We start from the raw sequence: 17,500 nt of genomic DNA on the forward strand, positions 1-17,500 counted from the left end.
GATGATGGATGGAGGGATGGAGGGAAAGGTGTTTGATTCTGGTAGAGGAATAAAAGCAGTGATTACAGATGAAAGGAGATAATCAGGAGGCCTGAAGCTTCGCCTGGAGATGAACACCGAGGCTTAAATCTGCAGCGCTAATAAATCCTGACTGATCAGTGAGGGGGGTGGGGTGGGGGGGTGGTGATGGTGGTGGGGGGTGGGGGTGGTGGTGGTGTCCAGAGTCTTTAGTGAGCATTTTCAGGAACACTGAGTCAGAAAGTGCTGAGCTGGTGCTGACCCAGACACTGTGGCTCTTCTCTGCCCCGGCTGCGGGGGCGGGGGGGCTTTCACCCTGACTGGTGGACCTTGGGGTGGGTGGGGGTGGGGTGGGGTGGGGTGGGTGGGTGGGGAGTTGCCCTGACCGAGGAGCTCAGGGGGCGAAAGGTTTGATTCTTTCAGAAAATGGAAATGAGAGAAAAGAGATTTGAATCAATCTTCGTTGATTCGATGTGAAAACAAGAAATCAGAAAGTGAAGCTGAGTAATTAAGAACAAATCAAATAGAACACAAGACCCACCCCCCCAACACCCCCCCGCCCCACCCCACCCCACCCCCGCCCCCCCCCAGTGCAGAGGAGAAGGATCAATGTTTGGCTGATCAATGTTGTGATTGGACGGTTCTTGATGAATTATCGACGCCAGTCTGAGGAGATGAAAGCTCTTCAAAGTGTCTGTCATTGTTTCTGCCGTCAGACTCCAGAATCGCTCTGCTTTCATCCTCTAATTGTTCTGCTTTGATTGGCTCCTGGTGTTTCCACCGAGCCGCCGCCACCGAGCCGCCGCCGCCACCGAGCCGCCGCAACAAAAACTTCTTTCTATTCTTTAAACGCCGTGTTTGATAAAAGACTCAGTGTTTTGGCTGTCAAGAGAAAAGTTGGTATCGTTCAAATCCTTCAGAAACTTTGTGTGATAATGGAAGAGACACACACACACACACACACACACACACACACACACACACACACACACACACACACACACACACACACACACACACACACACACACTGATGAATCTCAACGACCTAACATTTTTAAGGTTAGCTATGGTGCTTTTATTTTGACAGTCACCATAATAACGATTCAACTTGATGGTCTGTCCATTCCAATGTTCTCCCAGTGTTCATGTTTAGAGCTCCTTGTTCTCTGCTAACTAACCAGCACCAACTAGTGCACCAACATGGTAACTACATCGTTTCTATCGTCTCATTTAGCAGAATTGCAGCTGGAAACTATTATTTTTACGATTTACCCATTTTCTCATCTTCTGTTCCAAATAAGTGGAAGAATTAAGTGTTTTTATCAGACGGACAGAAAGAACATGCAGCAAACAGAAGTAGGCCCAGGGCGGAGCTGACGGAGCTGACGGAGCAACAGACGGGCTGAAGGAAGGACTGACTGACGGAGCAACAGACGGACTGAAGGAAGGACTGACTGACGGAGCAACAGACGGACTGAAGGAAGGACTGACTGACGGAGCAACAGACGGGCTGCAGGAAGGACTGACTGACGGAGCAACAGACGGACTGAAGGAAGGACTGACTGACGGAGCAACAGACGGACTGAAGGAAGGACTGACTGACGGAGCAACAGACGGGCTGAAGGAAGGACTGACTGACGGAGCAACAGACGGGCTGAAGGAAGGACTGACTGACGGAGCAACAGACGGGCTGAAGGAAGGACTGACTGACGGAGCAACAGACGGGCTGAAGGAAGGACTGACTGACGGAGCAACAGACGGACTGAAGGAAGGACTGACTGACGGAGCAACAGACGGACTGAAGGAAGGACTGACTGACGGAGCAACAGACGGACTGAAGGAAGGACTGACTGACGGAGCAACAGACGGACTGAAGGAAGGACTGACTGACGGAGCAACAGACGGACTGAAGGAAGGACTGACTGACGGAGCAACAGACGGACTGAAGGAAGGACTGACTGACGGAGCAACAGACGGACTGAAGGAAGGACTGACTGACGGAGGAGAAAGGTGCAGACAGTTGATGAGATTTCACAATTTGAAAGTTTACTTTTCATTTCCTCATAAATCCTGCGGAGGAGGAGCAGCGGCTCATTGGAGGAGGAGAAGTGATGTAGAAACGATAATCTGACCTGCCTCGTCTCTCGTAAACGTTCTGCTTCGGTTCACTGACGGAAATTACTGACGATTTACAGCTAATGGGGCCGAGCGGCGGCCGCGCCATTAGAACAGGATGCTAACGTCGACTCCTCACCTCTCTGAGGGGAACGACACTCTGAGGAGGGATGATCATCTAATGAGAGGGGGGGGGGGGGGTAGAGGGAGGGAGAGGGAGGGAGGTAGAGGGAGAGGGAGAGGGAGGGAGGTAGAAGGAGAGGGCGAGGGAGAGGGGTAGAGGGAGAGAGGTAGAGGGAGAGGGAGAGAGAGAGAGAGAGAGAGGTAGAGACAGAGAGGGAAGGAGAGAGAGGTAGAGGGAGAGGTAGAGGGAGAGGGAGAGGGGGGGAGAGGGGTAGGGGGGGAGGGGGGGGAGAGGGAGGGAGAGAGAGAGAGGTAGAGACAGAGAAGGAAGGAGAGGGAGGTAGAGGGTGGGGGGGAGAGGTAGAGGGTGGGGGAGGGTGGGAGGGGGGAGTCAGAGGGTGGGGGGAGGGAGAGCGAGAGAAGGTGGGAGAGAGGGAGAGAGAGAGAGAGAGAAAGAGAGAAGGTGGGAGAGAGAGAGAGAGAGAGAGAGAGAGAGAGAGAGAAGGTGGGAGAGAGAGAGAGAGAGAGAGAGAGAGAGAGAAGGTGGGAGAGAGGGAGAGAGAGAGAGAGAGAGAAGGTGGGAGAGAGAGAGAGAGATAGAGAGAGAGAGAGAGAGAGAAGGTGGGAGGGAGAGAGAGAGAGAGAGAGAGAGAGAGACCTTGGAAACGAGCCATTTGGAAAGTTTGTGTTCGTAGTTTCCAGTAAAAACACTAGACTAGTTTAAAATCTTTAAAAATAAGAACAAGCGAAGATTGAAGTAACTTCAGATAATCTAGATTATAGAGCATCTTCCTCCTCTAAAATCAGATGATAGAGCATCTTCCTCCTCCAACATCCAGATTATAGAGCATTTTCCTCCCCTAGCATCAGATTATAGAGCATCTCCCCCCTAGCATCAGATTATAGAGCATCTCCCCCCTAGCATCAGATTATAGAGCATCTTCCCCTAGCATCAGATTATAGAGCATCTTTTGCGGTTCATTCATTGACCAGTGTGTTGACTGTGGATGTAAAAGTTTTATTCTCCAAGCTGTACTGTGTGTATGAGCTGGTGTGCAGTGCAGTAAAATCAGTGTATTAATATCCAAACAGAGCGGCGGTGAAGTTTCTCCGCGTCTCTTTTCTTTTTTTAAATTTCTAACGATCGGATATATTTATGGAGAAAATGTTTTAATGTCAGTGGAAACAGTTTGCAGCAGCAGAGAAGCAGGAAGATCCGCTGCCCCCTGCTGAGAGCAACGGTGAAGAAAAGGAAGCTAAACAACTTCTCACACACACACACACACACACACACACACACACACACACACACACACACACACACACACACACACACACACACACACACACACACGTTTATATATATATATATCCAGCCGGAGCGGAGCCAAGAGGAGCGGAGAGGCCCAGGGAGACAGATTGTCTTTTAATTGGTTGAAAACTGCAGAGCTTTGAGAAGGGGAGGACACACACACACACACAAACACACACAAACACAAACACACACACACTGTCCTCTGTGATAGTGAGGAGACGTAGCCAGTCCCCGCTGACTGACTGGTATAATGAGCTGAACTCAGGCCAAAGCCTGGAGCTGTGTGTGTGTGTGTGTGTGTGTGTGTGTGTGTGTGTGTGTGTGTGTGTGTGTGTGTGTGTGTTACCTCTTGACGGTGCGCAGCAGTGTGGATCTGGCCTCGTTGTGGAAGGTGATGATGATGGAGGTAGGAGGAAGATCAGAGTCGTAGTGTTGAGTCGTGCAGCTGTGAGAGAAGAAGAGACGGGAATCAAACCGGGGACCCTGGTGAGGGGCTGCACAGCATCTGAGCAAACAGAGAGCGGCTAACTTTTAGCTGCTAACAGCATCGCTAACGACTAACTGACCAGGAGACACAGACACACACACACACACACACACACACACACACACACACACACACACACACACACACACACACACACACACACACACACACTCTCTCTGGCCTTTACCTATCAGATTGAAGGATTGGTGACATTTCCACACAGAAACAAGCTGATCGCCGTGTTCTGGTGCTCTTCTGTTTTTGTAGAAACATTTTTTATTCTGCTTGTGTGTGTCCTACCGTCCTACCTACCTACCTACCTACCTACCTACACTACCTACCTACCTACCTACCATTCCTACTGTCCTACCTACCTACCTACCTACCTACCTACCTACCTACCTGCCTACCTACACTACCTACCTACCTACCTACCTACCTACCTACCTACCTACCTACCTACCTACCTGCCTACCTACACTACCTACCTACCTACCTACACTACCTACCTACCTACCTACCTACCTACCTACCTACCTACCTACACTACCTACCTACACTACCTACACTACCTACACTACCTACCTACCTACCTACCTACACTACCTACCTACCTACCTACCTACACTACCTACCTACCTACACTACCTACCTATCTACCTCCCTCCCTCCCTCCCTCCCTCCCTACACTACCTACCTACACTACCTACCTACCTACCTACCTACCTACCTTCCTACCTACCTACCTACACTACCTACCTACCTACCTACCTCCCTACACTACCTCCCTACACTACCTACCTACCTACCTACACTACCTACCTACCTACCTCCCTACACTACCTACCTACCTACACTACCTACCTACCTACCTACCTACCTACCTACCTACCTACCTACCTACCTACACTACCTACTTTCCTACCTACCTACCTACCTACCTACCTACCTACCTACACTACCTACCTACCTACACTCCCTACCTACCTACCTACCTACCTACCTACCTACCTACCTACCTACCTACCTACCTACCTACCTACCTTCCTACCTACCTTCCTACCTACCTACCTACCTACCTACCTACCTACCTACCTACCTACGTACCTTCCTACCTACCTACCTACCTTCCTACCTACCTTCCTACCTACCTACCTACCTACCTACCTACGTACCTTCCTACCTACCTACCTACCTTCCTAACTACCTTCCTACCTACCTACCTACCTACCTACCTACCTACCTACCTACCTACCTTCCTACCTACCTACCTACCTACCTACCTACCTACGTACCTTCCTACCTACCTACCTACCTACCTACCTACCTACCTACCTACCTACCTACCTACCTACCTTCCTACCTACCTTCCTACCTACCTACCTACCTACCTACCTACCTACCTACCTACCTACCTTCCTAACTACCTTCCTACCTACCTACCTACCTACCTACCTTCCTACCTACCTACCTACCTACCTACCTTCCTACCTACCTACCTACCTTCCTACCTTCCTACCTACCTACCTTCCTACCTACCTACCTACCTTCCTACCTTCCTACCTACCTACCTACCTACCTACCTACCTACCTACCTACCTACCTACCTTCCTACCTACCTTCCTACCTACCTACCTACCTACCTACCTACCTACCTTCCTAACTACCTTCCTACCTACCTACCTACCTACCTACCTTCCTACCTACCTACCTACCTACCTACCTTCCTACCTACCTACCTACCTTCCTACCTACCTACCTACCTACCTACCTACCTACCTACCTACCTACCTTCCTACCTACCTACCTACCTTCCTACCTACCTACCTACCTACCTACCTTCCTACCTACCTACCTACCTTCCTACCTTCCTACCTTCCTACCTTCCTACCTACCTACCTACCTACCTTCCTACCTTCCTACCTACCTACCTACGTACCTTCCTACCTTCAGTGGACTGTCGTCTGTTTCTCTTTATTTGAATGAAAGGTTCTGTTAGGAGAGTGTGTTCTGATCAGAGCCTCATAAACAAAACTGAACTGGATTTTAGCAATCAGCCCAGTTAGCATCGTTAGCTGTTCACCGCAGTGCCCTTGAGCCAAACACCCAGCTTCCTCCTGAGATCTGCCCGCGGGTCGAAAGTGAAGCCGGAACCTCCTAATTTGTTGTATTAACAGGTCGGCAGGCAGCATCAGTCAGCGCCGGCGAGCGATCAGCTGTGAAATAATAGCATTAGCACCTCATTAACTCCCAATTGAATCTTTTTCCGTTTGCTTCGGCGGCGCGATGATGAAAGAAACAAGGTGGAGGCCGATCACGCTCCGTAAAAACATGGCTGCCGCGTGCGTCCACTGCCGCAAAATGTTTCCTCCTTGGTCTCTTTTCATTCTGGAACTTTAAATTCCTCACAATCGTTTTGAGGGTGATTCCCGATCTTCTTGACTTGCTCAGAAACATTTTTAACTATTACCACACAACAAGGACGTCACGGTTTACCTCACTGTCGGTCACCTGGGCGAGAGGATAACCAGTTTACCTGAACTAGTCACAACAGTTTTAAACCACCAGTTTATGATTTAAAGAGGATTCATGTTTTTCCACTTGAAATGTGTGAACTAGTGTCCAGAACTAGTGAAAGTTCAGTCCAAACGTAGCCGACATCTGGGATTAAATCCCGTCTGAAACGTACGGTCAGCAAGTCCAACGCAAACATGAATCTGGAAGATCTTAAAGCGACAGTACATCTGATCAGGAGGGAGGAGAGGTGATAGATGGAGTCCAAAACTGGATTTCAAACAGCTCTTAGCCCCGAACTACAACGCTGGATTTTCTCTTATCCAGGTAACTTCAGGATTAACTCTGGTTTTCTCTTATCCAGGTAAGTTCAGGATTAACTCTGGTTTTCTCTTATCCAGGTAAGTTCAGGATTAACTCTGGTTTTCTCTTATCTAGGGATTAACTCAGGTTTTCTCTTATCTAGGTAACTTCAGGATTAACTCTGGTTTTCTGTTATCCAGGTAAGTTCAGGATTAACTCAGGTTTTCTCTTATGGAGGAACCTCCGCCTCAGAACCTCCGCCTCAGAACCAGTGGAGGTAAAATGTAAAGTAAAAGAAGAGCAGTGAGGAAGCTCTGCCTGGAACCGTTCTGCTGGAATAAAGTGAAAGTGACTCTGTTTCTATTGTCCCATGAATTAATCTGCTCTAATCTCACCAAGTCAGGATTAACAAGTCAGGACGGTTCTGGTTCTGCCTGCAGCAGCAGTGTTGCTCTGAGCTGCTGGATGGGTTTGAATTCTTCATAATCTCAGAGATTAATTGCTCCTCTATGGTAAAGTCAGCTGCTCTGCAGGGTTTCTCCCTCTGTGATTGGTCACACGCTGCAAGCTCCGCCCCTTTCATGTGAACGCTCTGATCCTGGAGGGAAACTCTGGTTGAACTAGTGAGGTGATAACCCGCTTCCTGTTAATGCTGATCAGGATCCAGAATGTCTGGATCAGTCAACCAGAAAACAGAGAAACCCTGGATATGTTTATCACGGTTCGTAGTACAGGCCTCAGAACTGATCCAGAAGTACTTTTACCTCAAGTAAAAGTACTTCTGGATCAGTTCTCACTACTATCGTCAATCCTCTGGGTGGGTGTCCACAATCAGCTGCAAACATTCTTTTATCTGATATCTGAATTTACTTAAAAGTAGTTGGAGGAGCCGGCAGAGTTTCAATTCAATTCAACTTTATTTATATAACAACGAATACAACAGACACTGCAGGGCACACGCACACACACACACACACACACGCATGCAAGCACGCACACACACACACACATACACGTGTCATATCAGATCCCATCATGTCCCTGTTGCCTCCACCGTCCCTCTATCTGCTCGTCCCCATCTCGCCTTTTTCCTGCAGTCGATTTATTCAGCAGCTCCACCAGAGAGGAACGATCAGAAGATAAAGACGAGCCGCCTCAGCGCGTGTGTGTGTGTGTGTGTGTGTGTGTGTGTGTGTGTGTGTGTGTGTGTGTGTGTGTGTGTGTGTGTGTGTGTGTGTGACAGACAGAGATAGAGAGAGATAAAAGTTGTGCTGACAGATGACTGATGTCAGAGCTGATATGAACAAGCGTTCATACTCCCAGAGCGTGTGTATGTGTGTGTGTGTGTGTGTGTGTGTGTGTATGTGTGTGTGTGTGTGTGTGTGTGTGTGTGTGTGTGTGTGTGTGTGTGTGTGTGTGTCTGAGAGAGAGCTTTCTCTTGAGTTTTCGCGCATCAGGAAGTTAACACACACACTCACACACACACACACACACACACACACACACACACACGGAGAAGAAAAACGAAATGTGGGGGAAACTGATGAAGTGAGGGAGAAGAATATGAGGGGGAGGAAGAGGAGGAAGAAGAAGAGGAGGCGAGGCTCCAGAGTGAAATAAAATCACACTTGAATGCCGCAGAGGAGGTGTGAAATAGAAAAGACAGAAATAAAGACTAGATAGAAAAAAACAAAACAAGAGAAGAAAGAAGAGGAAAACAAGACAAAATAATGCGACAGGAAACACTAAATATGACGGAGGCCTTATTTTTATCGTGGCCCCGGCTCCTGGAACGAGGGACGCCTCGCCGAGGAAGGACCACCGCAAACAGACTGGATCAAACAGACTGGATCAAACAGACCGGATCAATACATTCTAGTCTGGGGCGAACCCGGATAAGTCCTGGAATATCTAAATGTTCCCAAATGGTCAGGATGGCTCTGGAACCTGGTCCAGGATCAGTAAATCCTCTCCACTGGATCACAAACACAACAGATCGGGACAGATTTCTTGTTAGAGACAAAGACTTGATCCCGATCCACCTAACTGGGCAACTTCACGTTGGCAACGACCGGGCAACCTGGAAGGAGACGACTGGGAGCAACCTGAACCTGAACGGTGATCTGTTGTTGGACTTCTCACTGATTGTCCAGAACAAACATCAGGTTCTGACACAACAAAACTCATCAGTAGACTTGGTACCAGAGCTCCTGGGGTCAAAGGTCAATGGTAGACTTGGTTGTGGTTTCACCGACCTGAGACCAGCTGTTCTGGAAGAGGAGCAGAGCTTCAATGGATAACCCATTGGTGGCGAGTCGGATCAGGTGGTGGGAAGACTGTGGGCCAGACCAGGCAGATTTTCCCAGAGGACGTTCGGGACATGGAGTCCGAGTGGACCCTGTTCAAGACCTCCAGCTCCGGACAGCAGTGGCTGTGATCAGAAGCTTATTGTTTCCTGTCAGGGCGGTAGCCCGACCCCCGGTGGACTGCAGCGCCAGGCTGACTCAGGAGGACTTTGGACTCAGCAGACCAGGGTCGGTGGACTAAAGAGACCACAGCGGTAGAGGCTGGAGAACCAACGTCTTCCCGGAGAGGGACTTACAGCGAACCTCCAAAAGGTTCTGAGGAACCATCAGAAGGGTCTGAGCTCAAACTGCTCAGCAAGAGACGACCTCTTCCCTGGGATCAATAAAGTACTGATCCATCGGGCTGAAGCATGTTGATCTCGTTGTTTAGAACTTTAGGACATTCTGACCACAGACGACACGTCGGCGTTGGTCAGACGCTCCGAGGACAAACCTGTCGATTTAAAAACATCTTTCCCTTCTCAGTCGCTTAAAAATATAAGATATCCAATCCGTCCATCCATCCATCCATCCATCCATCCATCCATCCATCCATCCATCCATCCATCCTCATCCGTCCGTCCATCCATCCATCCATCCATCCTCATCCGTCCGTCCATCCATCCATCCATCCATCCTCATCCGTCCGTCCATCCGTCCATCCATCCATCCATCCATCCATCCATCCATCCATCCATCCATCCATCATACATCCATCCATCCATCCGTCCATCCATCCATCCATCCATCCTCATCCGTCCGTCCATCCATCCATCCATCCATCCTCATCCGTCCATCCATCCATCCATCCATCCATCCATCCATCCATCCATCCATCCATCCATCCATCCATCATACATCCATCCATCCATCCATCCATTGTCCAAAGCTCAGTAGAAATTTACCGACGTCCATCTGATTCAGCAAAACAAACACATGACAGAATAAGATAATCATGTTTCTGGACCCAAACAGGAAGAACAATCAAACTTCACAGCCAATCAGATTCCTGCTCCGATGGAAGGATTCCTCCGCCCGACAACGGAGCCTCAGCGTTCTGTCAGAAGAAGAACGAGGCGTGAACGAGTGATGAAGAGGAAAGAGAAGAAGAGACGAGTGTTTCTGTCCAGATGGTGCCAAGATCATTCATTTTTTATGAGTGTGTGTGTGTGTGTGTGTGTGTGTGTGTGTGTGTGTGTGTGTGTGTGTGTGTGTGTGTGTGTGTGTGTGTGTGTGTGTGTGTGTGTGTGTGTGTGTGTGTTGGCTAAACCAGGTTCATCAGGAGGTAAACACATGACAGCAGAGGTGAAAAAAAGCACCAATTGACCAAGTTCTAGTTCTTGGTTGTAGAGATGCTTTATCCTGAGAGCATTAGCATGCTGCTGTGATTAGCATTAGCATGCTGCTGTGATTAGCATTAGCATGCTGCTGTGATTAGCATTAGCATGCTGCTGTGATTAGCATTAGCACGTAGCATGTGTCTGCCAGTAGCACACCGTCCTGAATGGGTCAGTTTGTACGACACGAACACAGACGAGACTCTGAACAAAGAAAGACGAAGAAGAGTCGTCGTCTTTCTATCCTCAGTCTGTTTCACGCACTCGCCTGAACTTCTGTCGCTATCAGAGGAACCCACTTCAGAGACGACGAGGAAACGACAGAGAGAGAGAGAGAGAGAGAGAGAGAGAGAGAGAGAGAGAGAGAGAGAGAGAGAGAGAGAGAGAGAGAGAGAGAGAGAGAGAGAGAGAGAGAGAGAGAGAGAGAGAGAGAGAGAGAGAGAGAGAGAGAGAGAGAGAGAGAGAGAGAGAGAGAGAGAGAGAGAGAGAGAGAGAGAGAGAGAGAGAGAGAGAGAGAGAGAGAGAGAGAGAGAGAGAGAGAGAGAGAGAGAGAGAGAGAGAGAGAGAGAGACAGAGAGAGAGAGAGACAGAGAGAGAGAGAGAGACAGAGAGAGAGAGAGGACTTCACATCGCTGCTCCACTGCGGCAATTTGATTCATCAAATATTTCACGCTAGTTCAGCTACAAGTCAAAAGATCGCAAGGCGACTAAAAACAGAAATATTCATTAAGAGCTTCAGCGGCTTAATCTGGAAACTTGTTCTGCCGATTGTTTGTGGAGGTTTTGGCCCTCGGAGATTTTCTGACTCCACAGAAATGAAGTTTAAATCTCTTTTCCAACAACTTTGTTGCTACAATCTGCTCCAGTTCTCCATTAGCGGAAAGCTAACGTGTTAGCCTCCATTATTTATAGATTATTGAGAACGACAAAACAAAAACAGATGTGAATTATGTTTGTACAAAATATCAAGGAGAAATATAGTTCGTGTAAGAGCAACAACTTCATCACCAGCAACTTCTTCACCATCATCACCAGCAACATCATCACCAGCAACTTCATCAGCAACAAAATCATCATCAGCAACATCATCACCAGCAACTTCATCACCAGCAACTTCATCACCAGAGACATTTGGACCAGCAGAGTTAGAACGACGTCACCCAGTAGTTTAACTGCTCAGCACGTAACTCCAGCGATGCTAAATGCTACATGCTAAAGAGTTTCAGTGCTCACACACCAGTGATGCTACATGCTACATGCTAAACATGATTAAAGTGTGACAGACAAGTAACAAAAGGTTAGTATTCGTATCGGTACTCAGTTTTGACAAGTAACTAAAGGCTGGTACTTGGTATCAGTGAGTAACTAAAGGTTAGTACTCATGAGGTATACTCTACTTTCAGAAGTTCGTTCAGTCTCTGTGATTTCAGTACAAACTTATAAATGAAACATTGACTTGTTTTTCTCCTGTGTGTGTGTGTGTGTGTGTGTGTGTGTGTGTGTGTGTGTGTGTGTGTGTGTGTGTGTGTGTGTGTGTGTGTGTGTGTGTGTGTGTGTGTGTGTGTGTGTGTGTGTGTGTGTGTGTGTTGGATGGAAAACAACTAGGACAGCAGAGGCCCTGTCTACCACACCTGCAGGCAACCTGGCATAACAATAACTACCAAACGCGTGTGTGTGTGTGTGTGTGTGTGTGTGTGTGTGTGTGTGTGTGTGTGTGTGTGTGTGTGTGTGTGTGTGTGTGTGTGTGTGTGTGTGTGTGTGTGTGTGTGTGTGTGTGTGTGTGATGCTGCTAATGCCTGGCACTGAGATTTTTTGCCCTCTGGGCTCTCGTGTCGAACACAATGAAACAACACAGCAGAGTTTAATGAGTGTGGCTGGCTGTGTGTGTGTGTGTGTGTGTGTGTGTGTGTGTGTGTGTGTGTGTGTTCTCAGTGTGTGTGTGTGTTTGCATATAGATGTGCATTTCCATGCATTGCTCAGTGCGTACGGCTGTGTAATAGGACAGGTGATTCTTCTGTGCTGCCGACCCTGTCGCTCTCTGACAGATGGGCTTTTCAGAGTGTGTGTGTGTGTGTGTGTGTGTGTGTGTGTGTGTGTGTGTGTGTGTGTGTGTGTGTGTGTGTGTGTGTGTGTGTGTGTGTGTGTATGTGTGTGTGGTATAAGCACCACCATCTGTGGCGGGATGCTGGTTTATACTGAAATATTGCTTCATTCATCACCCAGCAGAACCCACACACACTGTCATCACTCTGCGTGTGTGCGTGAGTGTGTGTGTGTGTGTGTGTGTGTGTGTGTGTGTGTGTGTGTGTGTGTGAGCATGTGTGTGTGATGGAGAATGACCACAGATCCATTGTACAGAATCCTCCATGTGGAAAACCTCTCCCACTGCCTGCCTCCCAACATTCATCTACTCCTCTGTGTGTGTGTGTGTGTGTGTGTGTGTGTGTGTGTGTGTGTGTGTGTGTGTGTGTGTGTGTGTGTGTGTGTGTGTGTGTGTGTGTGTGTGTGTGTGTGTGTGTGTGTGTGTGTGTGTGTGTGTGTGTGTGTCGACCTGAGGCTACGGAGTGACTGATGGTTTCCTGCCTGTGTGAAGGTGAAGCTGACTGGGAAGTTGTACCTGCATCGGGGCACGCACACACACACACACACACACACACACACACACACACACACACACACACACACACACACACACACACACACACACACACACACACACACACACACACACACACACACAATGCAGAGAGCACACAGACAATCACATATTTTGAATCTTCAGAGTGTTTACTTCCTGTTGGACTGTTTTACTTTGACTCTTCAGAGTGTTTACTTCCTGTTGGACTGTTTTACTTTGACTCTTCAGAGTGTTTACTTCCTGTTGGACTGTTTTACTTTGAATCACCAGAGTGTTCACTTCCTGTTGGACTGTTTTACTTTGAATCTTCAGAGTGTTTACTTCCTGTTGGACTGTTTTACTTTGAATCTCCAGAGTGTTCACTTCCTGTTGGACTGTTTTACTTTGAATCTCCAGAGTGTTTACTTCCTGTTGGACTGTTTTACTTTGAATCACCAGAGTGTTCACTTCCTGTTGGACTGTTTTACTTTGAATCTTCAGAGTGTTTACTTCCTGTTGGACTGTTTTACTTTGAATCTCCAGAGTGTTCACTTCCTGTTGGACTGTTTTACTTTGAATCTTCAGAGTGTTTACTTCCTGTTGGACTGTTTTACTTTGAATCTTCAGAGTGTTTACTTCCTGTTGGACTGTTTTATTTTGAATCTCCAGAGTGTTTACTTCCTGTTGGACTGTTTTACTTTGACTCTTCAGAGTGTTTACTTCCTGTTGGACTGTTTTACTTTGAATCTCCAGAGTGTTTACTTCCTGTTGGACTGTTTTACTTTGACTCTTCAGAGTGTTTACTTCCTGTTGGACTGTTTTACTTTGACTCTTCAGAGTGTTTACTTCCTGTTGGACTGTTTTACTTTGACTCTTCAGAGTGTTCACTTCCTGTTGGACTGTTTTACTTTGAATCTTCAGAGTGTTTACTTCCTGTTGGACTGTTTTACTTTGACTCTTCAGAGTGTTTACTTCCTGTTGGACTGTTTTACTTTGAATCTCCAGAGTGTTCACTTCCTGTTGGACTGTTTTACTTTGACTCTTCAGAGTGTTTACTTCCTGTTGGACTGTTTTATTTTGAATCTTCAGAGTGTTCACTTCCTGTTGGACTGTTTTACTTTGACTCTTCAGAGTGTTTACTTCCTGTTGGACTGTTTTATTTTGAATCTTCAGAGTGTTCACTTCCTGTTGGACTGTTTTACTTTGACTCTTCAGAGTGTTTACTTCCTGTTGGACTGTTTTATTTTGAATCTTCAGAGTGTTCACTTCCTGTTGGACTGTTTTACTTTGAATCTTCAGAGTGTTCACTTCCTGTTGGACTGTTTTACTTTGAATCTTCAGAGTGTTCACTTCCTGTTGGACTGTTTTACTTTGAATCTCCAGAGTGTTCACTTCCTGTTGGACTGTTTTACTTTGAATCTTCAGAGTGTTCACTTCCTGTTGGACTGTTTTACTTTGAATCTTCAGTGTTCACTTCCTGTTGGACTGTTTTACTTTGAATCTTCAGTGTTCACTTCCTGTTGGACTGTTTTACTTTGAATCTTCAGTGTTCACTTCCTGTTGGACTGTTTTACTTTGAATCTTCAGTGTTCACTTCCTGTTGGACTGTTTTACTTTGAATCTTCAGTGTTCACTTCCTGTTGGACTGTTTTACTTTGAATCTTCAGTGTTCACTTCCTGTTGGACTCCCTCCCCCTGCTGCTCCATTAATCATCCAGTCAGGTGAGGAAATGATTCTTCCTCCTTCCTGCTGCCAGACCGTCTCACCGGAGGTTTGTACTCTAATTACTCTCCTCGTGTTCGACCTTCCAAAGGTTTTGTCGGATTTAACTTCTTCAAGCTCGACGCTGTTCAACTGTTTGGACCAATTAAATTCCACTTCCTGTCTCTGGTGACCTGAGACGGAGGGAAAAAGGTAAATAAGAAACCAAAGTTTGAGGTTTTCATTCATTCATCTGTCTGTCGGATCGTTCATCGGTTCTTCTTGGGTTCTGTTTAGAAAAAGTATTGTGATCAGGTTTCTCTGCTGAGGCGCGTCACCAAAATAAAAATCTAAAAGTATAAAAACAGCATCAATATGTGAAGAAAACTTTCAAGGTTTTCCTTCTTTCACTCATTCGATCCGTTGATTAATCCGCCGTCACACCGATTCTTCTGATGTTGATTCCATCTTTCGTCAAACTTCAGCCTTTCAATCATTCGTTCTTTTTCTAATCCGATCTTTAATCCGTTCAATCTGTTGCTCCGTGTGCATCTGGTTACGTTAAAACGCCTCTTTGCAAAACCCCGTGAATTCAAAGTGTATTAAACTACCGTGATGATTTCTTCCTGGATGCTCGCGGGGAATTCCCAGAGCGAAAACTCACATTTTGTAACAATCACGTCAAATTTAAATTAACGATCTTGCAGCTTGCAGTACCACTTTGCACCACTAGATGGTGTCGTGAGTTACGACAGTTTGTTTTAAAAGGTACGTAGATTTTGGCCACCGCCCGTAGGAGCTTCCAGGACAGCAGCATGTGGAGGATGGGCGTCTGAGGGAAACACAAGCTGTTATTATTTCACAAATGGCTGTGCTGTTATTTACAAAGCCTTTTACACTGTTGTTTTATATGCAAATTGCTCTGGAGCCCATTCTGTGTGATTATTTGTGAAGCACTCAGCGCACCGCTCTCCTCCTGGGAGGCCTTTTAACTCATTTGGGGCCGTTATTCATTGTGAACCCTCGGCGTGAAACGCTTTCACCAGGAAAAGAAACAAGCTCACGGAGGCTTCTTCACTCAGTTAAACGCTGGAATCAGCTCATCGACTCTCTTTCCAGCAGAGTCGCGTCGCCAGAGCGAGGAAGAACCACGCTGTTGCTCAGGGAGTGAAAACGCTCCGTCACTACGGTCCGGAACCGGCCCGATCCACAACGACACGCTAGAGCAGCTCATGGCGCCGGTCCAGCACACAGTTCTAGAGCTGCTCGACCTCGATCATTTTCCATTACGACGGGGCAGATGGGCAGAGCCATCAGCTGGTAGCGGGTCGCTCTAGATCGGGATCCTCTGGTCGCGAGTCGCTCTAGATCCTGAATCATCTGGTAGTCCGTCGCTCTAGCGCTGGTACCTCTGGTAGTCAGTCACTCTAGATGCTGGACCCTCTGGTAGTGAGGCACTCTAGATCCTGGACCCTCTGGTAGTGAGTCGCTCTAGATGCTGGACCCTCTGGTAGCGAGTCGCTCTAGATCCTGAATCCTCTGGTAGTCAGTCGCCCTAGCTCTGGATCCTCTGGTAGCGAGTCACTCTACATCCTGGACCCTCTGGTAGTCAGTTGCTCTAGCTCTGGATCCTCTGGTAGCGAGTCACTCTAGATCCTGAATCCTCTGGTAGTCAGTCGCTCTAGCTCTGGATCCTCTGGTAGTGAGTTGCTCTAGCTCTGGACCCTCTGGTAGTGAGTCACTCTAGATGCTGGACCCTCTGGTAGTCAGTCACTCTAGATCCTGGACCCTCTGGTAGTGAGTCACTCTAGATGCTGGACCCTCTGGTAGTGAGTCACTCTAGATCCTGGACCCTCTGGTAGTCAGTCACTCTAGATCCTGGACCCTCTGGTAGTGAGTCGCTCTAGATCCTGGACCCTCTGGTAGTGAGTCACTCTAGATGCTGGACCCTCTGGTAGTGAGTTGCTCTAGATGCTGGCTCCTCTGGCCGCCACTAGACAAAGAAACGTCAGCAGTCCTCCGTTGCTCCACCAGTTGAATTCTGTTCTGGTTGTAATCGGTTTTTCAAAATGGCGGGTGAACTCTGAAGAAGGAGTGATGTCCCGCCCCGGCCAATCAGAAGCCGCCGTTCAGAGCCGTTTCAGTTTAACTTTTGAAGTGAACTCAATCCAGGGATGAAAAGTTGCTCCAAACCTCAGCTGCTTCCAAACATTCAGCCCAAGTCATTTCTGTGAAGCGGCGCGTCGGAGGGAAACGACCTCGTAGCAGAATATTAAAAAGTCAGATTAATGCAGCGTCTGGATGTTTGAAGTCAAACTAATTTCACCTCCTGGGAGCTCAACGCTAATCTGACCCCGTTTGCCCGGACGCCGCCGTGTGACGATACTTTAATTAAAAAACATGAAGTCGCCCCGATTTCCACTTCAAACGTGAGAATCCAGGGGAAGAGTCTTCAACGTTCAGCGCCAACGAACCGCCGCGTCTCCGGAGCGCCGAGTCTCCGGAGCGCCGCGTCTCCGGAGCGCCGCGTCTCCGGAGCGCCGAGTCTCCGGAGCGCCGAGTCTCCGGAGCGCCGCGTCTCCGGAGCGCCGAGTCTCCGGAGCGCCGAGTCTCCGGAGCGCC

The 17,500-nt window shown here is 47.9% G+C and overlaps 1 protein-coding gene across 1 annotated transcript in view; it reads right to left on the bottom strand.

The window, feature by feature from the left end:
• Nucleotides 1–17,500, bottom strand: part of galnt14 (UDP-N-acetyl-alpha-D-galactosamine:polypeptide N-acetylgalactosaminyltransferase 14 (GalNAc-T14)) — a gene marked incomplete at both ends in the record, with an annotated part of 51,000 nt that overhangs the window by 27,783 nt on the left and 5,717 nt on the right. The window contains 2 exons of the mRNA XM_080490172.1: nucleotides 3,920–4,018; nucleotides 17,353–17,500. The exon at nucleotides 17,353–17,500 is cut by the window's right edge and continues 58 nt beyond it. Coding sequence (XP_080346298.1) covers nucleotides 3,920–4,018; nucleotides 17,353–17,500 — 247 coding nt within the window. The remainder of the gene's footprint in view (nucleotides 1–3,919; nucleotides 4,019–17,352) is intronic.

Source organism: Lipophrys pholis, assembly GCF_963383615.2.
Source record: "Lipophrys pholis genome assembly, chromosome: 21".
NCBI lineage: Eukaryota > Metazoa > Chordata > Actinopteri > Blenniiformes > Blenniidae > Lipophrys > Lipophrys pholis.